This window comes from Lissotriton helveticus, chromosome 7 (genome assembly GCF_964261635.1).
Source record: "Lissotriton helveticus chromosome 7, aLisHel1.1, whole genome shotgun sequence".
Taxonomy (NCBI): Eukaryota; Metazoa; Chordata; class Amphibia; order Caudata; family Salamandridae; genus Lissotriton; species Lissotriton helveticus.
Genome location: NC_136068.1, coordinates 1,323,161,008 through 1,323,187,693, shown reverse-complemented (window position 1 = coordinate 1,323,187,693; position 26,686 = coordinate 1,323,161,008). Strand labels below are relative to the sequence as shown.

The window sequence follows — 26,686 nt, the reverse complement described above, 5'->3', positions numbered from 1 at the left end:
CCATCACTTTGCCCACCTTCTTTCCGACCTCCGCAACATTCGAAAGAGGAAGAGAGGCTCCACCGTCTGGACCCAAAACGTGCGCTCTTGTTCCATCTGAAGCGCACACAACAGTTCCGGATGGATGACCAGCTCTTTGTTGGCTACATGGGCTCCAAAAAAGGGCGGGCTGTGCACAAACGATCCGTCTCTTGGTGCGTTGTTCTGTGCATCAAAGCATGTTACTTGTTGCCCAAGAAGGAGCCTCCTGTAGGGCTGCGTGGCCATTCTACCAGGGCAACGGCAGCTACTACTGCCTTGGGACACGGCGATCCCTTGCAGGACATTCGCAGGCAGCTACGTGGCCCTCGCTGCACACGTTTACCAAGCATTATTGCCTTGACAGTCCAGTCCGGAGAGACAGCTTCTTTGGCGGTTCTGTTCTCCCTGACTTTCTGGTGTAATCTGGTTCGTAAACCCACCACCGGGGTTGGTATTACTGGGGTATCTATTCTAAGGTAAGGAATCTTACACTAACGTGCCTCTTTCAGATGCACAAGTTACTACTTACAATATACCTGTAAGAGACAGTTAGTGATAATTTCCTTACCGCCCCGCCTCCCCGTTCTGCAAACTGATTTCTGGGGTTAAGGTCATCCCTTTCAGGGCCCTAGTTTCATGGCACTAGTGGTCGGTTTCTTGCATGGCTCTGCGTTCCTGGCGCGGAAAGTAGTGTACAGAACTGACGTCAGCGCGCATGGGTGGCCCCTAAGTAGTCTCTGTGATGTCATCTCGGCGCTTACCACGCTAGCAACGGGCGCGAAGCCGTACAATGCCACCTTCCGACGTGCGGGGGTACTGCTGATGAAAAACTTTCTGGATCCAGTCTGATGCCTGGGGATATTCTACGGTCAGGAAACCATCACTAACTAATGTCTCTTACAGATATATCGTTACACAAGTAGTAACCTGTGTGTTAAGGTCAGAAGTAAACATCCTTCTGCAGAAGCAAGCGTGGAGATTGTTCCTCACTAACAACGAGGTATGGGGATTTATTCAGATTATTTTTTGGTGAAAAAGATAGGCCCCAAATCATATTTAGACTCCTATTAGATCTGATACTAGCCAGCTCATGTATTAGGAGAAAAAAGTTCTAAATACTAGCATTACATCACATTTTCCTCAAATCCATCAGGGAGACTGGCTGTGCTCAATAGACCTCCAGGATGTGTACTTTGACGTTTCAATATCCAGAAAACAGCGCAACTTCCTGAGATTTGTAGTTGGTCAAAATCACTACCAGCATAAGGCACTTCCATTTGGCCTCAAATAAGCCCCCAGAACTTTCTCGAACTGCGTGGCAGTGGTTTTCGCACATCTTAGGAAACAACAAGAAGAAGCCCAACTCAGATGACGAACAGTATTCTCCACCGATAAGACCTCCATGTCGATCAGAACAAATCCGCCTCTTCTCCAGTCCATTCTCAGCATTATCTGAGAGACACCATCAACACCATATTTATTTATTTATTTTTCACATTTTTAAAGCGCACTGTTACCAGACGGTGTCCTGGCGCTGACTAACCACTAGTATGCATGACCGGAGCATTAGTGTGTGAAGAGTCATGTCTTCAGGGCTCTCCTTAAGGACAGGAGGTCTGGTGTCTGTCTGAGGACCAACGGCAGGGCGTTCCAGGCCCTTGGTGCTCCCAGGGAGAAGCTCCTTCCCCCCCAACGAGCCTTCCTGACTCTAGGGACTACAACCAGCCCTTGATCGGCTGACCTTAAGGATCAGCCTCTATTTCATTTTATAAACAAGAGTGTATCCTTTAGAGGGGAGACTGATCAATCTGTCTGAAGTGTCACTCTCTCATGACAGTCTCTTTTCCCACAGTGAGAAAATTGTCATCTCTATTGGGCTCGATGGCATTATGCATTTTTCCTACTCCGAATGGCTGTCTCTATGTGAGACCACTATAAGAATGCCTGGAGTATCGGTGGGATCAATATTCAGGCAATTGGCAGGATAAGGTCACAATCTCTCCCAAAGCATAACAGTGCCTTAAATGATGGTGCTGACTGAAAAATCTCCTTCAAGGGATATTCCGTCTCGGAAAATGGTAACAGATGCCTCTTTGTTAGATTGATAGTGCATATGGATCATCTTCAAATCCAGGGAACATGGTCTTTGAGGAAGTTTACTTATCACATCAATCTCCTTGAGCTACAAGCGGTTCACCTATCTCTGAAGCCATTTCTCCCGACTTTCAGGACAAAATCCCTGCTTGTTCAGACAGACAACACGACGACAACGTACTATTTGAACAAGCAAGGGGCAACAAGGTCCAGGCAATTGTCTCTCAAAGCCCAGACAATTTGGAATTGGCTGATAGCCAGAGACATGAGAATCACTGTAGCTCTTCTTCCAGGGGCTCAAAATGTTCAAGCAGACTCCCTAAACAAAGTTCTTTATTCCTCACGACGAGGTCATACAAAGCATCTTCAGTATGTGGTGTACTCCTCACACAGATTTAGTCACAACCGCGGGAAAAAGAAATCGCCCAAACGTCACCTCGAGGTACTACCAACCATTGTCCCTGGGGAAGGCCCTATGAATCAACTGGTCTGGCAAATTTCTCTACACCTTTCCTCCGATGCCCCTAATTCCATAAGTTCTGATCAATCTGTCTTACTCGAATGAGATCGATAGCTCTGGAGTGGCCCTGAAAAGGATGGTTCACAGACCTTCTCTATATGTCATAGCATCCACATGTGTAACTGCTGTGCAGATCAGACCTTCTCATGCTGTTTGAAGGCCAGATAGTTCATGCCAATCTCTCCTCTGAGTTTGGCAGCATGCCTCCTGAACTAGCGCAATATGGGCATTTTAATCTTCCACAATAATGCATGCACATTCTCAAGGAAGCTAAAAGACTATCAACACGTTCAGCTTATTCATTTAAATAGAATACATTCTTTATCTGGAGATCCAACAAGCTGTCATGAAGAAGCAATTCTTCCATATTTGCTTTGTTTGGCCAAATCAGGCTTACCGTTTTCTTCTACTAATTTTCATTTAGCGGCATTTACTGCCTACAGGAAATGTCCTTCACAAACCTCTTTTTTTTAAATACCTGTTAAGGACTTCTTAGTGAGTTTGAAAAGGGTTTTCCCTACGGTACGGTGACCATCCCATCCCTCGGAATTGAACATGATCCTTTCAAGCCTAATGTTGGCCCCTTTTGACCCCATTCATAAATCCTTATTGCAACACCTTTCTTGGAAAGCTGCTTTCCTTCTTGCTATCACATCAGCATGTAGGGTTAGTGATATTGAGGCGTTATGTTCTCACAAATCATATACAGCTTTTCATAGTGGCACTGTAGTATTGAGGACTCAGACGAAATTCTTACCTAAAGTGCTTTTGGATTTTCACACTAACCAGTCCATTTATTTGCCTATGTTCTTTAAGCAACCTTCCACTCCAGCTGAAAGAACTCTCCATACTTTAGATGTCAGGCGAGTCTTAAAATTCTATCTCGATCAAACGAAGAATAATCGCAAGTCACACCAGTTGTTTGTAAACCATGTGCCAGTCCTGGCTACTCAGTTACTGGCTTTCTTTCCACTTGCCTGATTCCTGAATCCACGAGGGATTTGGCCCCCGACCTGTGCTGCTGTTTCTGGGGCTGCGAGGACGCTGGGAGTGCCGTGTTGGTTGTGCCGGTGAGCCGCTGACCCCTCCCCACCGCTGCGGGACTGAGAGGCCATTCCACCACCTGCAGCCTCTTCCCGCAGCGGCCACGCCCCCTGAACGAGGAAAAGTATAACTTTTCGCAGCACCCGCAGCGTGGGTGCTACTCAGTTACTGGCTTTCTTTCCACTTGCCTGATTCCTGAATCCACGAGGGATTTGGCCCCCGACCTGTGCTGCTGTTTCTGGGGCTGCGAGGACGCTGGGAGTGCCGTGTTGGTTGTGCCGGTGAGCCGCTGACCCCTCCCCACCGCTGCGGGACTGCGAGGCCATTCCACCACCTGCAGCCTCTTCCCGCAGCGGCCACGCCCCCTGAATGAGGAAAAGTATAACTTTTCGCAGCACCCGCTGCGCGGGTGCTACTCAGTTACTGGCTTTCTTTCCACTTGCCTGATTCCTGAATCCACAAGGGATTTGGCCCCCGACCTGTGCTGCTGTTTCTGGGGCTGCGAGGACGCTGGGAGTGCCGTGTTGGTTGTGCCGGTGAGCCGCTGACCCCTCCCCACCGCTGCGGGACTGCGAGGCCATTCCACCACCTGCAGCCTCTTCCCGCAGCGGCCACGCCCCCTGAATGAGGAAAAGTATAACTTTTCGCAGCACCCGCTGCGCGGGTGCTACTCAGTTACTGGCTTTCTTTCCACTTGCCTGATTCCTGAATCCACAAGGGATTTGGCCCCCGACCTGTGCTGCTGTTTCTGGGGCTGCGAGGACGCTGGGAGTGCCGTGTTGGTTGTGCCGGTGAGCCGCTGACCCCTCCCCACCGCTGCGGGACTGCGAGGCCATTCCACCACCTGCAGCCTCTTCCCGCGGCGGCCACGCCCCCTGAACGAGGAAAAGTATAACTTTTCGCAGCACCCGCTGCGCGGATGCTACTCAGTTACTGGCTTTCTTTCCACTTGCCTGATTCCTGAATCCACGAGGGATTTGGCCCCCGACCTGTGCTGCTGTTTCTGGGGCTGCGAGGACGCTGGGAGTGCCGTGTTGGTTGTGTCGGTGAGCCGCTGACCTCTCCCCACCGCTGCGGGACTGCGAGGCCATTCCACCACCTGCAGCCTCTTCCCGCAGCGGCCACGCCCCCCCCCTGACTATTGAGGGCTATAAGTTCATTCTGAGTTTTCCGCGACGCGGGACGCGCGCGGGACTCAGCACGGGGCTAAGCCCGGGCAAAGGGCGGGCCGTTTAAGGCCGTTCAAGGACCTGAGAGACTGGACTGGGCCACCCCCCTTTTAAAATTATTATTAATTTATAAAGTATATTGTATTTTAAATCCCCACTTCCAGTCTGATTCTTTTTATACAATATGGTGGTAACTAGAGGAAAGAAGGTTACGGCCCCTCGGAGTGTGAGTAAACTGCTAGGCCCAATGGACGATTTTATTACTAAGGCCAACACCTTCATTGATCAAAGCATCTCACTGATAGAGGATAGGCTTTCTTTAGATCTAGCATTCGCCAAAAGATCCTCTTTGGGTAACCTGTTAGAAGCCAGAACCCCTGCTCCGGGCGGTATCAATGAAGGATTGAGGGCTCCCGGAGAGGGGAGACGTAGCTTGCCTAATAATGTGGACCTGTCGGTATCCGAGCTAGCAGTCTCACAACTGAGCTCTGATCTATTAAAAACGCCCGAGCTTCTACCGCAAACCCCCCCACAAATGTCATCTATTGAGAGAATCCAAGCAAGGGGAAGGAGGGAGGGATCAATAAGCAAAAGAAAGAATGATCAGAAAACCCCCACCCTCATAATGTCGGAACACTCCCCTAGTATATTACAGTTTTCTCCCCCAAGACCAAACCAACAAAATGTCACTGCCCTACTTCATCATATCGATCAGGAATCTTCTACTCCCGTGATCATAGACTCACCAGTTCTACCTACTGACAAGGGATCAATAGATAGTGACAACTCGGTACTTCTAAATAAAATTACTGATCTCCTTAAGTTATTTCTACAACCAGTAGAACAAAAGCTAGCAAAGTTAGAGTCCCAGATGTCCAAGCTTATTAATCTCTCACATCAAAACCAAGCGGTTGGCCCCCAGAAAAGAGGGAGAACTATTCATACTAATCTGCCCCCACCGAAACCCGTAGGTGTCACCTCAAAGCCTGTCATTCCCCAAAAGAATGCAGTGCAGGTTACAACACCTATGGCACTGACCCCCAGTGTAACACCTATAATAATCTCTACTACGACTACACCAAATCTAATTAACAACGTAGTCACGACACAGACACAGGGAAATCACTCGCCACTAATAACACCCCTATCACAGCCAGTGGCAAAAAACAAAGTAACATCTAAAACTCCGGCACTTAAGCTTCCTCTCCAAACTGCCAAAAATCATGTTCCCAGAGCCCCCGGAGAGGGGGGAATTCCTGTAAATCTGCCACCAGACGCCTCGCCTTATGTAGCAGTTATGACCGGTGTTCCTGAGTTAGCTGCCCACAACGTGGAACCGCCTTGGTCTCTGAAAAACAAAGTACAACATTGGCTACAGACGAACCGTCCCATGCCACCAGATTGGCAGGGAAGGATCTCCTCAGTACGTAGGACTCCTTGGGTGGGCAAAGGCACAAAAACGCTCCCAGGGGACTGTATCATCATTACTTTTGAAGAACCTAGGGTAGCAGAATATATCTGCTCCTGGGACCATACAAACACAAACTGGGGCATTAGCATCAAACCACTCTCTTTCTTCTATCCCGCAAGACAATTTAATAATAACTTCTTTGAGGATCCTGCCCTTTCTTGGGTGGAAGCACCCCCTCGTCAGGCCACATTCTATGAAACCAGACATTACGGGGCTCCCCGTCACTGTGAGTATGATAATCCTTGGCATCTAGTAGGACCACGCCACCAGGGAGGTAACTGGGAAGGATGGGGCCCACATTTGCAGAGGATGGCACATAGAGAACCGCCCCGCTGGGATCCTTGGCATAACTTCCCGCTGACCAACCGATTCAGCGCACTAGAAATGGTCGATTGACCATCAACAGACGCTGATTACACCGATCCCAATTTTCCATGCCGGCCACCCAAAACAAATAAATTTCTGTCGGCCCCAGAACCAGTAATTTTAAAAATTGACATATTGCCCAATTCATCATACCGGCCACCCAGCACAAAAAAATCTCTGTTGGCCTCAGAGCCAGTAATCCTAAAAGCCGACACATTGCCCATAGCCCTCCTTTTTTGGAATGTGGCGGGTTTACGCCCAAAGATTGAGGATGAGACGGCCCTGAAGTTTCTTGAACAAGGGAAAATAATTTGCCTTCAAGAGACCTGGTCCACAACAGAGCTCCATCTCCTGGGTTATAAAACGTATTTCTCTCCAGCTGTGCGTAGCGTAATGGGCAGGCCTAAAGGAGGCCTAATAACATATATTGCAAACTCACTCAATCATTTAAAAGTTTTGAACATTTTTTCCGACCCCAATTGTCAAATTCTCTCCTTGTCTTTTACAAACAAGGAGTCTATTCTTCTTGCAAATTCTTATAATAATCTAGAGGAAGATCAATTTTTGACCTTTGTTGGTGATATACAGGAGAGACTGAGACATCATTATCAGTGGAAAGATCGACCTGGAACGATCCATCTCCTATGGGGAGGGGATTTTAACCTTCATCCATGTCCCATGGCAAACCTACACTGTTGTGGGTTCGTGGATGAATCTGAGGCCCCATTAGCTCACTTCGTCCACACCAAGCTGGGAAATGCAATGAACAACTTGCTCTCAGACCTGGACCTGGCAATTGCTAACTGCCCAAGTTTGGAAAAACATTTTTTCCACCCGACTTACGTGGGCAGGGGCCATCAAACGACAGTCGATTACATCTTCCCGTCTCCTGGATTGCTACCCATAACTACAAACTATCAGGTTATTCCCAACCCATTGAGTGACCACTCTGCATTGAGGTTAGACCTCCACTTAACTGACCATAAACCTCAAAACACTGAAATAGCTAATACCCTCGCCCAAAATAGGCTGGAAATAGGGAAAAAAAACGGTTACACAATAAAATGGGAAAAAATTAACCCCAATGAAATTACAAAAAAACTGGTGGAGCGGGCGTATCCCAACATAATTAAATGCTTGGACCTCTCGGTAAACCATAAGGATGTCCTAGACAACTATAAAGAAATATTAGAGATAATCAAGGGATTACTTACGGCTAAACCAACGTCTAAACATCGTACCAAACAAGGGTGGTTTAACCACAGCTGCACTAGAGCCCTTTCTGTATTAAAATCTGCCCTACACAACACACCCAGAGATGCGGGACAGATTCAACTTCTTAGACGCCTCTATACCCGGGAACGTAAGCTAAGAACTAAAGAACTGAAGGAGAAACTCTGGGAAGATCTACACAAGAGTGCTCTCTCAAAGAATAGCGAGGCCTTTTGGCGCACGGTTAGATCTCCCTATCTCACAGATAACTCCCCCAGGATCGAGGTGGCTATAGATGAAGATACCTGGGTGGCCCACTTTACAAAATTTTTTAAAGCAGATGTGAACCTAGGTGGGTCGACGAATACTACCACAAAGGCACAATATCCAATCCCGCTGTCCTTTGATATATCGGATATATTAGTGGCTCTGGAAATAAGTAAGTCCGGGAAAGCTCCAGGCCCTGATGGCGTCCCTGTGGACCTCTTCAAACACAACTTGGACCTATGGGCGCCTATCCTCACAAGAGTGTGCACGGCTGCGGCAAGTGAGGGAGTTTTAGGCTCTTGGACTAGGTCAATTATGGTACCTATTTTTAAAAAAGGGGACCGCCAGGATGTGAAATGCTATCGCCCCATCTCATTGCTGGACTCGCTTGGTAAAGTGGTGGGGAGAGTGATCCTAGAGCGACTTCAGCAGTGGGGTGAGGAAAGAGGCATCATTTCTGACCTCCAGTTCGGTTTCCGAGAGGGGTTCGGTACGGTGGAGCAGGCCCTCAATCTTAGCCTGATAATGAGTAAATATATTCAGGCTAAGAAGAATATGGTGTACATGGTCTATGTGGACCTGTCCGCCGCATTTGATTGCGTTTCGCACTCAAAGCTATGGACAGTCCTAACCCAAATGGGAGTAGATCCTCCCCTATTAGATTTCCTGAGGGAGCTTTACTCTGGAGCCTCGGCAAGAGTTCGCTTCGGGAGGAACGGCCAGATGACTGCGTCGTTTGGCATAGAGCGTGGAGTCAGGCAGGGTTGTGTCCTGGCCCCCTTCCTCTTCTCACTCTACACCAATGGCTTGGAGGGGGACATGCTGAGGGGGGCTCAGAACCTCCCGCACGTAAAACAGCGCCTGATTCCAGCCCTGCTCTATGCGGACGATGCCGTCATTCTTGCGCGAACCCCGCGCGAACTCCGGAGCTCCTTGAACAGATACACAACCTTTATGAGTGGCCTGGACCTAAAAGTGAACGTAAAAAAAACGTTTGTAATGATCTCAAGGAAATGGGAAAAAGGCATTAAAGACATATTTCTCGACAACCAAAAGCTTGAGATCACCGCCCAGTACCCATACCTTGGGATCATGATAGACAACAGATTGACATGGAAACCAGCAGTGGAGACAAGATGTCATCTGTTCAAAAGATCAATAGCGGCCCTAATGAGCTTCTCTCAGAGGTTGGGGAGGAGGGCACCAGTAGAATTACTGAAAATTTACAATGCTAAGTGCCAGGCCATCGCCCTGTACGGAGCGGGAGTGTGGGGCCATACGGATATCAGAGCCCTTCAGGTAGCAGAAAATACCTTTTTAAGATTCCACCTAGCCACTCCAAGAGGCACGTCAACCTACGCCTCTCATATAGAGCTGGGAATTCCCTACTTAGAGGACTTACTCAAAATTCAACCACTGATGTTGTGGAGGCGCATTTGGACTTCCGACAAAAATGCGCTAACGCAGACAATCGTGGCTGACACAATGTCGCTTGATCAGTCCTCAAAAGTAAAGTGGCTTTGTTATATTAGGAATTTTTTTAAAGACCTTGGCCTCGAGAACTATTATTTTGAACCAGAATCCATTGCTGACCTGTCAAGGAAGGCCCTAAAGCAACAAGCCCTCTATCACCTAGAGACATTGAGATTGGCATCTGAGTCATTAAAACCATCAGTCATTCACGCGAATCTGGTGCAGACAGCAAATGGCATCCAACCGTATCTAACTCTTCAGACTACAACATATGAGAGAATGCTGTTGACCAGATTCAGACTGGAAACATTTTTTTAGGTCGGTTGTTTTTCCACTGAACAATGGCTGGGACTCAATCCCGCCCCTTTGTCCCTGCGATGGGAAATCCGCCCAGACCAACATACACGTGATCATGTTCTGTAAATTTTATCATCCACACAGAAAAATTTGGTTACTCCCTTTATTTAGGCGCTGGGACCTTAGACAATGTCGACCAGCATTCCTTCGATTACAAATGCTAGAATCCGAAGATGTTTGTTATTCAGTTCTTAATTTTTTTAAATGTATTATGAACCATAGGAAAAACCTGTAAAACACCCTCGCCCACATGCAACAATGATGAATCCCAGCATCTTAATATTTTCCTCTATTTCTACTGCACATTGTCTTTCTATGAATTACGTTGGAACTTATACATAATTTGTACTTTTGTGTAATTATGTAAACTGTATTTTTAATGTCTCTTTTATGGTGTTCCTTGTGAAATATCGAATAAAGAAAGAAATAATAATAAAATGTGCCAGTCCCATCAGATATAGCCACATCTAAACAGTCTATATCCTGATGAACAGTGTTTTGCATTCTGTTACTCTACCAGAAAGCAAATAAGGTTCTGTCCGGTAGACCTAATGCTCATTCCACTAGAGGGAAAGCGGATACCTCTGCTTTAATGAGAAATATTCTAATCGCTGAAATATATAAAGTTCCTACGTGGAGATCTATACACACTTTTACCAAAAATTATTGTTGGACTGAGATGCAAGAACAGATGCTCAAGTAGGGTAGGCCTCCCTGAGAACTCTCTTCAGTGCTTATGTCTACCAATGGAGTTTCCTTGAATATTTATTACCCTTTTTTAAATGCAATCTGAAACAGTTGGCCAATGTAGGCTTCCTTATAGGCTGCAAAACATTAATCTCTTCAGTGTCTCTCCTGGCCTTACTGAAGAAAAGCGAACATCTACACTTAAGTTATATTATAAAGAAGTGCTCCAAGATCCCCGCACGTGGGAGAGACTATTCAGTGCTTATGACTTCAATGGAGATTCCCCTGAGAGAGAAATAGGATTACAGGTAAGAAACCATTCCTTCTTTTCTGCTGTTAAATTTTGCTTTCTGCCGTCTGGATCTGATCACTCACAGGTCAGCCTCTATTTCCTTTTAATAAAGAACTAATGAGCACTTTTCAGAAAACAAAATTAACATCACATAACTCTTAAGAAACTTCAGCTAGACAGAGTTCAAAGGAACTTTTTCCACAGGTTCTTGCACTTCATACTGAGGACTGGTATCCTTGGTAGTCTCAGAAATACTCTAACCACACTAAATGCTTTATTTTTATATGCAAGGTTTTCTTTTCTACTTCCTCATACTTTTTCTTCGAGTCTCTCCAACAAGTAGAGACCGTTCACAATGATTGCAGTCGAAGTCTTGTGTTTACTAATAGCAGCCTTCCTGCTGTGAGACATTATGGAAAGAAGGTGTATTTGATGAGGGGAATTATTCAAGTGACCATAAGAGATACCAACAACTGAGTTTAGTCATAGTCCTAAACAGTTCAGCTTCACACAGAGGACACGGTTGTTTTCCAAATGGCACAGAAGGAACTCAGTGGCTATGTCAAGTGGTTTAATACCACAGCCTCATTCTAAGGAGTGCAATATTTTGGTGTGTACACTTGTGCGCCTCATGAATATAGGCATTTTCAGCTAACTTGATTCCTTACCATAATTACTTCTGAGCTGAAATTCACTTCAGGACTTTCTGGATGTCACCCTTCCTAAGCTCCTTCCAAATCAACAGTTAGTGGTTCATATATAGATATTGATATGCCCTGTCTCGTGGCTCACTGAATTAATGCACCCACTGCAGGGGCCTGTGTTCGACCTCATGATAACAGGTTCAAATCCCTGCGGGTCCACTCAGCCTTTCAGCCATCTGAGGTTGATAAATGAGTACCATTGAGTTGGGTAAAAATAAACATCTATTCCGAGCCAAGATGCCTAAGGGTGAACGTGCACTACAAATACACATGTTGTCTTATGATTGCCCTTCTAGTGGAATGAGAAATTAATTATATACTTGTATCTACGGTTCTTTAGTCAAAATAGAATATAACACTCAGCTTTGGTGGAGGGGTAGTAAACGAACAATGGTTCTGCTACCTATCTCTCATGGAATGTGTTAATAATCAAATCTAGCCCCCTATAATGGGCTACTCATTCAAAGTGACACAAAATATTAATTCCATAACATGGTTGTCAATTCCAAAGAAAAATTCTCTCAAATATTTCTAATAATCAAAAATTATTTGTATTAAAGAAATAGTGTATATACACACATACAAAAATAACATATACAATATATATATATATGTGATTACATATATAAATCACATCACATTACAAACATTTACAGTGTTGAAAAAATTACATAAATATACAAATCACATTACAACACACACAAATAATAATAATCACATATAAAATTGACTGATTCATATTACGTCCTATTCCTAATTAGTAGTCATGTGTGAAAATATCACAATTGAATTGTACAGTCTTTTGTTTGACACTGACTAAGACGTTTGCCAGTAGATTTCAATGTATTCATCCTTGGATGTAGAAAACCCACGTTAGTGAAGGAGAGCAAATGCTTTGCAGACATTAATCTGTATTTTAAGCATTTCTTGCTGAGCCACAGTTTTGTCTTCATGGGCATAAGAAATAGTTCCCTGTGCTCTTATGAATATGGCATGCAAATTATGAATGGGGCTGCACCAGCTGAAATGTGCTGAAACATTTATTTATGTCAATGATTCTGCCTATGGGCTTCCAGATTACTTTTTATTAAAATACTTGTTTGCTTTTTGATACTGCTATAGGTTCTGCTTGGAGCACTGACACTTCAGGAAGAAGCAGCAGCTGGCTTGTCTTGCGTAATCTCACACCCCAGGTAAATGCTGTTTTATTGTGTATAGAATCTTACCTTATTGCTGATAGCAGCCGTATGGTGTGAAAACTATATACAGCTGCTTCACCATCATTGGGTTTTCATTTGTTGTCATAAATCTTGAATAGTCCTGCCCATATTTGATGATTTGAAGCTATTTCACAATCGATAATATCTATTTAAAAAAATATTTTTATATATCACATTTGACAGTACCAGCATTGTGCTGTTTCATTCTGCTAAAGTAAGCAAATTGCAGAACCTTTGAATTAGTCGCCTAGACCATGTGGAAATTAAACCTCATACTAATGAATGAAATGGAGCTTGATAGGCAGCATCTTACACAAGTGGAAATTAAACCATCTTTAAGGATTGCTGTGAATCTACATTCAATAATACTATCACGTTTGGCCTTTTTTTTTGTTTCTTATTGTGCACCTTATCCTGAAACACTGGGCTCTGCTCATTCAGCCTTATTGACTACAGATGTATTTCTGATTTAATATTTTGGCACCTCACCCAGAATTTCTTTGTTTTGTGACCCCTATGATGATTTCAAACTGCCATTTTCATTTTTCTCATAGAATTACGGTCATGGCCTTACATGAATTGGTCTTCATGGCAAAAAAAATAATCTATATTACTTCTGTACGATATACTTGCCCTATTCTTGCACACTATGGAAGTATATGAATTTTACTCGAATGTCGCACACAACCTTCAATGGCTGCAAGTTAGTGCCATTAGAACTGAGTGCAGAGGTATAATTGGCCTTTCATGTAGTTTTGAGTCTAATTTCTCAAAAATAAACACGTTCTTGTCTATTAAAGGGATGGCCTCAATGTGTTCTTAATAAGACCATGGAAAGTAGTCTCTTCTGCCAAACAAAATTGAGGATGGTAGTGTCTGGCTTGACTGATACAAAATCCAGGACCAGGACCGCACCAACAAGCGAGGGAGGAGGAACAGCCATTATCCACAAAGATATCATACCGTGCACCTCCACCGACAATACCATCACCCCCATAGAGTACCTCAACTTCAAGCTCCATGCTGATTACAAGACAACAATGAGGCACATTTACATACCGAACTTCAGGCAGGCGCTCCAGCAATACCATTGCATACTTAATTGCGCCCTTAGCCCTGGACTCCTAGGACTATATCTTTCTTGAGACCTCCACTTCCACATCGACTTCAACAACTACACAGTGGACCTCTTGGACAGTATGAGCAGCCTCGGACTGACCCACATGGACGGCGACCCCACGCACACCACAGAACACATGCTGGATCCCATCTTTAATCTCCCGCAACCACATAAAATTCAACCACATCACAGAACTCACATGGTCTACTTTGTCCACTTCAGCATCTCCAGCCCCTGCACCGCCTTCCTCAAGTTGACCAGCACCCGCCAAGGCAGTTGGACCAAAAATTTCAAGGTTTCAGGACAGCAATACATAACCGCAGACAGCTGGAGAGGAGTTGGACCACCAGCAAGGACACCTCCGACAGGGCAACCTTGAAAACCTCCCTCAGCTTCTACGACCGCCTGCTTTGGACAACGAAGAAGAAAGCCCTAGCTACACGCATCAAAGCCAGCAACAACAGCAAGAAACATCTTAACATCGTTAATGAATTCTCCAACTTGGCTGGTAGCGAAAACATCAGACCTTCACAGGAGTTGTGCGAAAACCTCGCCGTTTTTTTTCCCGTGACAAGATCACAACCATATACAGAAACTTTGAACTCCAACCTACACCCACGGTCTTCCTCCACTGCAACCGACACTAACCACAGACTGACCACCTGGAACCTCCCCTCCAAGCAGGACACCACCTCCAACATGAAATCCATCCACTAAGGAGCTCCCACAGACCCATCCACGCCTCACATCTTAAACCTCGGAAACCAAAAGATGAGCAAGGAACTCACCACACTGCTCAACACCTCAATCAACATCGCAACGTTTCCCGACTCCTGGAAAAACATAGAAGTCAAACCACTCCTCAAGAAACACTCTGCCGACCCCAGCAAGCTCGAAAACTTCCAGCCAATCTCCCAGCTCCCATTCCCAGACAAGGTACTGGAAAAGATTATCAACAAGCAGCTCAAAATGCACCTGGAGCAGGTTCAGCTACTAGACGTCCCCAGATCCGGCTTCCGCAGAAATCACAGCACCAAGACTGCCCTGATCGCAGCCGCTGATGACATCCGAACCTTGCTCAACTAAGGAGAAACGCAAAAAGGACGGAATGCTGAACAGTGTCAAACACTCTTCTCAGGGAGAGATCTGAGCCTAAATCCAGAACTTTTTGCTCACCACACCATTTCACTTTGGACCCAGCCGTATGCAAACCAGTCTTGACCTTGCATCCCATGGGAACAGTCAAGCCCAAACTGCCAGGCCAGGTCCTACCTGGACCGGAAACAAGCATCCTAGGACCGGTTATGAGGTATCACCCCTTATCAGCCAGGGGAAATGAAATCCTTGATCCTCCTCGATCTCTTGGGAGCTTTCAACACTATCCTACCACATGCTGATAGAAAGACACCAACACATCACCATCAAAGCAGACGTGCTCAGATGAATTTCTTACTTCCTCACCGGAACAACACAGAAGCTCTTCCTACCACCTTTCACCTTTGAACCCACGGATATTGTATGCAGTATCCCCAAGGTCTGATCCCTTAGCCCCACTCTCTTCAACTCATACATGACTCCGCTGGCCAACATCATAAAATCTCACGGTCTTAACGTTATATCCCACAGAGACAACACTCAACTCGTCCTCTCACTCACCAATGACCCTACCACCACCAGTACCAACTTCCACGGTTGCATGACAAGCGTTGCCTACTCTATGAAGAACTGCCTGAAGCCGAACATGGCAGTACTGACCGGAGGTCGAGTCGGTTCCGCCCCGGCTCCGACCCAGCCCCGGTCTCCTGCGCCGTGGCAGAGGCTGTTCAGGCGTCTCCTCTGGCCCCGGGCGACGACGATGTCCTGCCTCAGATTGCGGACTCTATGGCGCCAGGCCGACGTCTTGTCGTGGACTCTTCTTCGGACACCTCCTCTTCTCCAGAAGTCCGGCGCTTGCTGGTTTCATCCTCGCCGGAGACGGGCCGCCGCGTCGTGACATTTTCCCCGACGTAGTCTAAAGACTGCTCCTCGCCGTCACCGAGGCCGCGGTCTTTGCCTGAGGCGCCACAGGTCCCCCATTCCTCGGTCCCTCTGCCTCCTTTTCGGACCTGGCCCTTCCTTCCTCCAGTTGGCTTGGGGGACGGCCACCTTAGCTTGCAGCCGTCGCCTACTGAGGGACTGCTTTCCCACCGTGGGGCCCTATGGAGGCGGGTGTGGCTTTTGCTCGCGCTGTTTCCACGGCTGTGGGAATTTTGCGCATGGGTGATCCACCTGCCCATTTCCCCGCGGATCATCTTCTGGAGGTTCTCCATCAGGGCTCTGGTGGTAGGGAGCTGCTGCTCCCCTTCGAGGGTTCGCTCTATTCTTCTCTTTGTGGGACTTGGGGCCGTCCCGTCAAGGGGGACCCGGTGCCCCAACATCTTCTGCACCGCCACCATCCAGCGCCGCGTGATCCCATGTGTCTTTCCCTCCACCCCTCTACCAGAGGCCCTCTTTTGCAGAATGCCTTTCCCTCCCTGCCGCCGCTGTTGTCTCCCCGTCACGGGAGTCCCGCTGGCTGGACTCCTGGGGGTGAAATTTGTTTGCCTCAACCAGTGTGGCTCAGCGGGTCCTTAACACACTGTGTGTTTTGGCTAGGGCCACTTCTTGCTTGTGGGACTCGGCGGAGTCCCTTATGTCTGCCGCATCTCAGGAGGGTGCCTGTGTTGATCTGCGGCACCATGTATTGGATGGCCGAGAGCTGTCTGCGGCCTGGCGTCATGGCTATCTGGTTCCACTTCTTTTTGGGCCGTGTATGCGGGCTCCTCTCAGGGGCGTGTCCGGGCTCTTTTTGCCTTTCTACTCTGTCTTGGGCTGGTGTCTGCCTTGCCCTGGGTGCACCGTTCTGTGGTGTTGTCTGGGTCTGGCCGTGCATGCAGGTGGCGACCGACTGTTTTTATGCACCATTGTGCCTTCTGGAATTTTGATGGGACAGTCCTCCTTGCCTTGTCCGCTTCTTCCAGTGGGCCCTGCCTTCGGTTCTGCCTCTTCTCCCTAGAGATTCCACCGGTTCTTTAGTTCCTTGTCACTCTTCAGGCGCAATCTGTCCCTGCGGGATGCTGGGCATTTCTCCATGGGTGACCCTGGGCTACCCGTACTGCTTCCGCCTGCCTTGTTGTTGTTGGAAGCGCCGTTCTGTCTGGCCTGTTGCCTTCTGACTGTGTTAGGCTCAGCTGCCCTCTTCACTGGGCGTGTTCCCAGTGGGGGAGCTTGCCGTTGCTCTACCTCTTTTCCTTGGAGTCTCTAGGTTGCTCTTCTTCCTAGGTGCTCCTCTTCATTGTTTGGGCCTTGGGGCTCCTGGCAGAGATTCTTGATACCTTGAATCAGTGTGGGGCGCTTTGGGCTCCTTTAGCCTTGCCCTCATTTCTCCTGCTGCTTGCCGGCGGGCTGCCTCTCTTCTTGTCTCCCGCGTCCCCTTTGGGGTTTGGGGTCTTCTGGATGCAGGGGTTCCCCTTGCCTGGGGGGGACAGGGTTCTTCTCCCTAACCGTTGGCCTGTGGGACTCTCCATTATGTTCAGGCTGCTGGGGCCCTCTCGCAGACCCTCCTCCCCCTTGGGTATGGCTAGGGTATCTATTTTACGTTAAGGAATCTGCGGCTAGTAGACTCTATCAGATGTACGAGCTACTTACCTTCGGTAATCATGTATCTGGTAGAGACGATTACAGCCGCAGATTCCTTCACGGCCCGCCCTAAGTGGGAATCTTTTGGCCTGGCCTCTGCTCTTGTTCCTTTTGGGGGCTGTCACTCTCTGTGATGGGGTTATCTTGGAGTCTTGCAGCTCCTTGTTTGTCCCGGACTGGTTCCCCTTCATTGTTCTTGGTTGGGGTGGTGGTCCCGCTGTATGTTGTCGTGACATTCTTTCATGTTCTTTATTCTTTTCCTTGCCTTTGTGTACTGCAGTGTCTGGCACTGCCCCTTATGGTGGTGTTCCTCACCATGCCCTTTGTCCACTTTTTCTGCTTTTCGCACACTGTTCCTATACTCTCACAGTCTTATCTGATGGCTCTGCGTTGTGGCGCGGAAAAGTTTCCCGGGGCTGGACTTATGTGACCTCACTGACGTCGCGGACGCCAGGGCGGAGTCGCGTGATACTGTTCCCCCCGGCGCGCAGGGATGCTGTGGCAAAAAAATTCTGGATCCAGTCTCACGCCTGGGGATAATTCTACGTTAACGAATCTGCGGCTAGAATCGTCTCTACCAGATACATCATTACCGAAGGTAAGTAACTCGTACTTCTGGGCGCTTCACTGAATGCCGTAAATGGAAGACTGTATTCTTTAGAGGCGAGGCAGTGTTCTAACCAAGAAAAGTTTTGGAATTTATGTTGTACTTAGGCAATTTTAGGATAGGCCTAATGTCTTCTCTCCACGGTCTCCTGTTCATCATGCATCATTATAGTGCAAGATGTGCATCTTCATAGGAAGCCCCTCCAGCAGTATCTGGAGGAATGATGCAACTAGTTAACTGGAGATTACATGGGTAACTTCATTTCATATAAACCAGGCTTTTCCCTCACCGGTTCTGTAAAAATTTCCACTTACATTATGAACTCTCTGGAGCTCATAATAGTGTACCCAACTGTAACCTGAAAGGCTTTCTACCCACTGCTCATAAGCAGGTCAATTTATGTGCAGATGTACAGCCTCACAAAAGGTAAAGGATACTGTCTATTGAACTTCAGAGCACCTTGCAAAGCATAATAGCCTAGGATATATCAATCATGGCTGTCCACCTTTCTGGATGTGGAGTATCAAGGCAGCTGCATTAAGCAAGACTTTCTTGGAAATTTAGAAGTGGGTTCTTATGATGCAGTATAATGTTTTCCAAAGTAGGGAATATCAGCAGGTCGTCATAAAATTCCCTAGACTTTGCACCAGGGCACCTTGAACCAGGATCAACAAGCAATGCCCTATTGATCAGTCAGTTACAGAAATGTTGTATGACGAAATGACATATTTCTTGCAGAAGAGAAAAGACTGATGATTTGATGAAAGGGTTTCAATCCCAATAAGGCCACCAGAGTCCAAAGACATTGAGGAAGAGCACAAGGATCTCAAACCTTCGACTATGTGTGAACCACTCCAAGAGGACAGAAGGTTTTTCAGTGCAGATGAGGCAATGTCGAGGACATCGCCTTCGAAGAACAGAGCACACTTGAGGGGGATAGCGCAGGAACTTTCCTGGAGTTAGAAGTAGTCTCATATCATTAGAGGCTATTGCCACCAGACCTAACAGTGTTCAACTCTTTGAAAAGCGGGCAGCAGATAACTTTTTGGGGAAAACAAATTAAAAAATAAAAATTGGGTCGTACATACATTAATAGACATGTTCCATTTAGTTATCAATGGTTTCATAGTTATTTATACCGTGTCCAATAAACAATTCCATTTGCCCCTCACACATTCCGATATATATATTAATGTATATTAGAGTATACTCCATCAGCACATGCATAGTTTCTCACTAAACAACAATGAGGTATTGGCCATCCTCAGGCTTCAGTCCGAACCAGTGGGCTTTCAATTTACAATTTACATGAACATACACCACAAGAGACATAAGCATTGCTGAGTCATTATCAGTGGTATCCTGTCAGTCCTACTGACAGGATACCACTCATTATTCTTGCTCTTAAGAGCCATTTGCATTACATCCCAAGCATTCACATTCGAAGGTCTCCTATACATATGTTGCAAGGGTATCAGTCACTTTCACCGTGCACATTTTACCACAAGCAACGCGCATCTATGTTGTGCAGCGTGATGAGAGAGAAGTGGATTCCTGCTTCTTTCTTCAAACCCTCATGCCATCCCAAAAGAAGGTTGAGGCAAACGGAGGACTGGCATCCCGCCAAGCCGGGTTCCGTCCTAGGCACTCGACCGAATCAGTCGTGGTCGCAGTCTTAGACAATCTCAGAAAGGGCATGGATGAGAACAAGCATCAGGCACTGGTCCTCCTTGATCTCTCCGCCGCCTTTGACACGGTGGACCACACCATCTTACTTACCCGTGTCAAGGCGGCTGGTATCGGGGGATCAGCTCTCGTTTGGCTCTCCTCCTTTCTGAGGGACCGCACTCAGGCGGTTCGGCTAGGCAACTTCACGGCCACTCCTCTCCCCGTCACGTGCGGTGTTCCCCAGGGTTCCTCCCTTTCCCCTCTGCTTTTCAATCTCTATAGCTTTCCTCTCATTTTCGCACTCCAGCAGCTGGAGGTCACCGTTTATAATTACGCGGATGACCTCCAGCTCATCTTTGATCTATCCCCCTCTCCTCTCTCTGTCTCTAACTTCCAGTCAACTATGACTTTCATCAGGGACTGGATGAACCACAACCACCTCAAGTTGAACCCGGATAAAACCGAGCTGGTTCTCACGGGTGGTTCATCCAGCCCCTGGAACTCTCTCTTCTGGCCCCCCTCTCTCGGCCCCTCACCTACCCCTTCCACCACAGTCAAAACACTCGGTGTAAAAATAAACAACCAGCTCACTCTCCATTCACAAATTAGTTCCGTGGTATCCTCTTGTTTCCTCACTCTCCGCACTATCCGCTCTATTTCCCGCTTCTTTTCCCCCCAGGCACTCAAGATCATCATGGCCGCACTTGTGATATCGCGACTGGACTACGCAAACGCTCTCTACCATGGTATCCCCGCGTACAGCTTGCGTAGACTCCAGATTATCCAAAACCAGGCAGCTCGACTGGTGTATGGCCTTCCTCGTTATCACCATTCCACCCCCCTTCTCAGGGAGCTTCACTGGCTCCCTGTAAAAGAACGCTCCCTTTTTAAGATCGGCTGTATGGCCTTTCAGGCCCGCCAGGGCACTGCCCCCGCTTTTATCACTTCACTAATCCATTCGTATGTACCTGCAAGAGAACTTCGATCTTCCTCCAAGTCCCTTCTTCAGACCCCTCGCTTCACACGTAAAAAGTGGGGCGGGGCCAGCTTTTCCACCCTGGCTCCAACCTTTTGGAACTCACTCCCCGATCACCTCCGCTCTGCTACTCAGTACCTTCCCTTTCGTAGAGATCTGAAAACGTTCCTCTTCAGCCAGGCTTTCCCTTCTTAAACTCTCTTAATACCTTCTCTTATCCTTTCTTCTGGTCTCTTTCCCTCAGTAGCCAATCCCCCCAGCGCCAAGAAACCGCAAGGTGTACGCTGCGCTCTAGAAATATTTTAAATTAGAAAATTAGGTTTTGTACCTTCCAGTGCTCCCAAGCATACGCAACAAAAGGAAGACTGCTTTTCGGGAGAAAGCCCCCTCGAATGGAGTGACTCCTAGAACTGAAAAGAAAGATAAACACTCCTCCCAGTACTCTTTGTTTATCAACGACAAATTTAGTGACTGACTCATCTTAACTACAGCCAGGAAGCGAAGTTACACTATATCAGTGGGACCACCTCCAGAGAGTAGAAGACTGGAAATAGCAGACCGGAAAATAGAAAAAACATCAGTCACCTAGTAGAGGATTGCAAACTCTGCACGTTTGTCAACCAATATAGCCACCGGCAGTGGAAGGACATTAAAGATGTAATACAACATCCACCCCAAGGAGTACAAAAAAAGGGCCAAGACAGTCATTCAGGATGGCAAGATGATTTATTACATATGCTTCAAATATACCCTAAAAGCTTCAGACACTGCAGGCACCCAAGTGTGTGGAGGGAAAACATTAGGGAGATAGACCAGATTCAGGGGTTCAAGCCGGAAGTGCTGGCCTTGATCGTGAACGTCCTTCACAGAGAAACATCTTTTCGACCCTGTGTGGATAAAGCACTACAGCAGATTTAGGGAGACGGTGAGAGAACAAAAGCAATTGGGGTGGGGGGAGGCTTTTATAGAGCAACCACAAGTCTGTTAAGTAATGGCTTTTTTAAATGAAACACCTATACAGGCCCTATTCAACTAGCTGGGGCGCTCCCCAGTCAAGAAAAGGCCCAGAAAAGGCACCGGTACCGGTCGACGTTTGCCGTCGAGGGGTATGACGTAGAGACCTCGGACGAGGTCGACGTCGAGGACTTCACCGGCGTCGACACACCATCAACGTTGTGATGAGTCCCGAAGAGACAGGCACTCGCCGTCGAAGCGACACCGCCGTTCACCTTCAACGTTGGTACAAAGATCGACGTCTAAGAGAGACAGATCGACGTCGAGACGAAGACTCGACGTCAGGGAGTTCGTCGGCGTCCAAAAGAACGTTGTCGAGAAGGGAGACGTCAAAAAAAATCGATGTCGAGGAGGGGAAAGTCGACGTCTAAGATGAAGTCGAGGCCCAGAACATTATCTAGTGCCTATGTAGTTAGCGTCTCCTCACCATCATCGGCGAATCCCCGGTCGCGGTGGCGCTGACGCTCGCGCTCAGAGAGGTCCACCTCCAGAGCTTCCTCCCCGAGGCCTGCTCGTAAGAAGAGGAGAGTTCTTAGGTCACCGGACTCTGATTGTTCCCGGACTTATTTGCCCTCAAGGCCCAGGAGGCCTGCGCCTCCTCCTCTTCCGCAACTTCCTCCTCCAGCACCTCTGCCGCCACCTCCTCCACCTCCTCCCCCTTCTCCACCACTGCCTCGGCCTCCACAACTGAACCCTTTGGTTCCGGCTCAACCTCTAACGTTTCCGCAACCTCCTGGGCCAGTGGTTCCTGCAAGGCCCAGATTGCCAAGGTCAAGATCCAGAGGAAGGCATCGCTCTCGCAGTGAGCGTAGATCTTGGACGAGGTCACGTCATCATTGACGGAGGAAAAGGTCTTGGTCCAGGTACATGGACTCGTCCAGTGACAGGAGATATTCTCCCACTTTGTCGGGCTCTCCTCCGACGAATGTCACCAGTGGATGACATAGTGACGTTCCAGGATATGCTGCTGAGGGGGGCAGCGAAGTTGGGGATCACATTGACAGTGCCCACCCGTCCGAGATTTCTGAAACATTGCAGCGCAGGCACCTCTCGCCCCTTGCTACCTTTGGTGCCAGTACTGGAAGAACCGGCCATGGAACTGTTTGACTCCGGCCTCGGTGAAGTAGGCACCATCTAGACTTCAAAAGAAGTACAGGCCCCCGGATTCTGACCCTGCGTTCTTGAGAGGAGATCCTGTGCCGGATTCTGTCATTGTGACAGCGGCCAAGAAGCAGCATTCCACTGCCCCCTCGTCTACGGTCCCTCCAGACAAGGAGAGCCATCATATGTATTCGGCAGGAAGAAAAGTCTGCAGTACAGCTGCCACTTCGATGAAGGCGATTTTGGGTTGGTATGACCGCTCCTTGTGGGAGACCCTGCAGCAATTCTTTGAGCTCCTCCTGAGGGACAGGAGGGAAGACTTCGAGGAGATCTTGAATGAGGGCATGATGGTATCCAATCAGGTCATAAACTTGAGACGACATTCCTGGTTGCACCTTACCTCTCTTAAGCCTGAGGCGCAACAGCGGGTTGCTAACTTGCCTTTTTCTGGATCTACCCTCTTCGGGGCTCATGCGGACAAAGAGATGGCCCGCATGAAGGTGGAAGTGGAAATGCTGAAGGCTGTAGGTATGGAGAAACCAAAGGACCAGCGAAAGTTCTTCCGTCCCTTTCATTTTAACCTTTACACAAATGTGAGTTGCAATTTCTCGCATGGAAAGTAGCTTTTCTTGTGGCCATCACATCTCTCAGAAGAGTAAGTGAACTCCAGGCATTAACCATAAAAGAACCATTTTTGCAAATCCATCACAACAAAGTGGTTCTTAGGACAAATCCTAAATTCCTACCTAAAGTAGTCTCTCCCTTTCACCTTAACCAGTCAGTCGAGCTCCTACTCTTTTTTTTTCCTCAACCTGACTAAGTAGCAGAACAGGCTCTTCATACGCTTGACGTTAAGAGGTATTCTTTACTACATCGACAGAACAAAAAGTTTCAGGGAAACAAAACAGCTTTTTATAGCGTTCTCACCACCACATAAAGGCAATCCTATATCATAATCAGGCCAGATAGATTGTTAAAACCATTCAAATCTGCCATCAAAAAGCATTACGTACTTTATCAATTCCCCTTAAGGCGCATTCCACACGCAAAATAGGGGCATCTGGCATTCTTAGGAAATATCCCCATGGATGACATTTGTAAAGCAGCAACATGGTCTACACCACACACATTCACTAAACATTACTGTGTAGATGTGCAAGCAAAACAACAGGCTAGTGTGGGCTAGGCTGTACTAAAAACACTGTTTCAAACTACTGCAACCGATACAGGTGGCCACCGCGAAGGCAACACTGCTGCATAGTATATGCTACAGTATACAATCTACAGCTCATATGCCTCGAACGGAAAATGCTACTTACCAGTATTCATCTGTTCTTGGCATGTAGAGCTGTAGATTTGTATACACCCACCCGCCTCCCCGGATACCTGTATCTGTTGCAGTAATATCTTACTTAGATACTTTACACATGGACATCTTTTATTTCTAACTAACTCCATCATCACCCTTTATGGCGAAAATAATCTGGAGATGGAGTCCATGCCCATGCGCACTACTAACCAAAGGAGGAGTCACCTATCTCGTGACTACAAACTTCTACAATAACAAAGTGCAAACATCTGAGCCCAACACCAGATGGCGATCTATGCTACAGTATTCAAATCTACAGCTCTACATGCCAAGAACAGATGCGCACTGGTAAGTAGCATTTTCCTTTTGCAATGTCAGTCCCAAATGTTTGGACTGATTATGCCAGTTTTTTCAACTCTGAAATTGCTAACCACACAAGTGCCAGTGTTCTGACCCTTAAAAGTGCATGTTTTATTAGCTTATAACCGATTGGCATGTTAATTTACTTCTAGGTCCCTTGTATATGGTACATGGGGTACCTGGGCCATTACGTTAGTGTCCCTTACAGGCAGCAGCAACTATTGTCACTGCAATGTGGCAAATTAAAACACTGACCCAACTTTTGCCATTTAAACTAATGACAAAGTCCAACTGTTTCTTTTTAATATCTGTCACCCCTAAGGTAGGCCAGTCAAGCCCTAAGCAGGATGCTGTATATTCAAAAGTAACACATGTAGTTTTTGTATCCTAACAGTAACCCCAAAGTGTTATGTTTTACTTTGGAAAGGTTAGTACCCCCCTTGGCAAGTACAGGGTTACACACCAACAGTGCGAAATGTTGATGTGTAAGTGCTGTGCTAAATTCTGAATGGAACTAAGGTATCAAAGGAATTGTTACATTAAACCTGACTTGATGCCCAAATCGAATTTAATGTAACATTTGAGTATAAGGCAACTCTAGAAATTACCACTTTGTTGCCCTAGTTTTCCAGTGGCCATTTACAGTTGCTGGCCATGAGACAGCCTTCAGCCCTCCTGGGACACGGTGTTACCTCTTCCTGCCATTAAGCCTAACAGTGTGTGATTCCAAAAGGTGAACTTCAAAGGGGAAGCCAATATTGGACACACATGAGGGGCTGCTTTTTTGGGGACAGAGAGGGACAACAGTTGCCCAACCAGTTTCCCTGTGGGCGTGTAGCCCTCAGGGAGCCATACCTCTAGGGTGAGCTACCAAGCTCCACACACCGAGAGAATGGTTCTGCCATCTTGGGAGTGGGCATAATATTGCACTTTGAGATAGCTAGATGCTGCACATATATCAGGAAGTCGTCATCTGGCGGGAGGGGACTGGTAGCCCTTTGGCAAGTAGTCTCTGCATCCCACGAGGGAAGGTTGTGGCCATAAAAGTGGCACCCAGACCTCATATCACTTAAGTACTGGAGAGAAGACCAAAGGACTGACCTGCTGTTCCCTGGAACTGGCAAAGAGAGGCTGCTTCAAAGAATGGACTGCAGCTGTTGTTCCTGAGCTAGCAAAGAGAGGACTGTGCCTGTTGTTCAGTGTTCTCCATTGTCCAAGCCTCAGACAGAAGAGGAGAACTCCAAGAGTCTGTTGACGTACTTCAAGGACCACAAAAGCTGGTTTCCCTGTGACCGAATACCAGTAGGCCAGTGGCAATTGGTTTTCAGCTGTTCTTCACCTGGGTTTTGAGGGACATCGACCTCAGTCGGCAAAGTTCCCCCACTGTGTACATGGACCTAAGGGTGGCCCCAGCAAGAGCCCCGGTGACCGGATTAGCAACTTCAGCTTCCTGTCTTGGATCAGGACAATTCTATTGATGTATATGGAGGTTTACTCATTAAGCCTGGAACTGGATTGAAAACTGCTTTGACTGCAAGATCTCCACTAACCACAGTAGTTGCCAATGCTCATTTGCATTTTGATTGATTGAAAAGCAGTAAAGCAGTAATAGTGGATTTTGTTTCGGTGTCTACAAATTCATAAAAATAAAATCTACTTTTATAATTAGGTGTCGAATTTCCTTCATATCATGTTTCTGTAGTAATCTGCTTCTTCTGTAATGCATCTCCCTGGCCCTGGTTCTCTTCCTGACGCTCTAGCTATATGATGTCATTTGGAATGTTATGGATGTTTGTACTTGAAGGTGGAGCTGTTGGAGAAGATGGGCTGCTCCTGGTGGGACTTATATTAAGACTTACAAGGAATAAACTACAAGAACTGTCTACTGGACTTCCTTATTTCTACATTGGCGACGATTTAAAAGGAAAAGAACTTACACATGGAGAAAAGAAGACTATTTGATGGCTACTGGAACTT

The 26,686-nt window shown here is 47.1% G+C and overlaps 1 protein-coding gene across 8 annotated transcripts in view; it reads left to right on the top strand.

Moving 5' to 3' along the window:
• Positions 1 to 26,686, top strand: part of TNRC6C (trinucleotide repeat containing adaptor 6C) — a 992,178-nt gene that overhangs the window by 917,336 nt on the left and 48,156 nt on the right. For all 8 annotated transcript variants that reach the window (XM_078654625.1, XM_078654629.1, XM_078654624.1 and 5 more), the window contains one exon: positions 12,800 to 12,870. In XM_078654625.1, the coding sequence (XP_078510751.1) occupies positions 12,800 to 12,870 (71 nt within the window). The remainder of the gene's footprint in view (positions 1 to 12,799; positions 12,871 to 26,686) is intronic.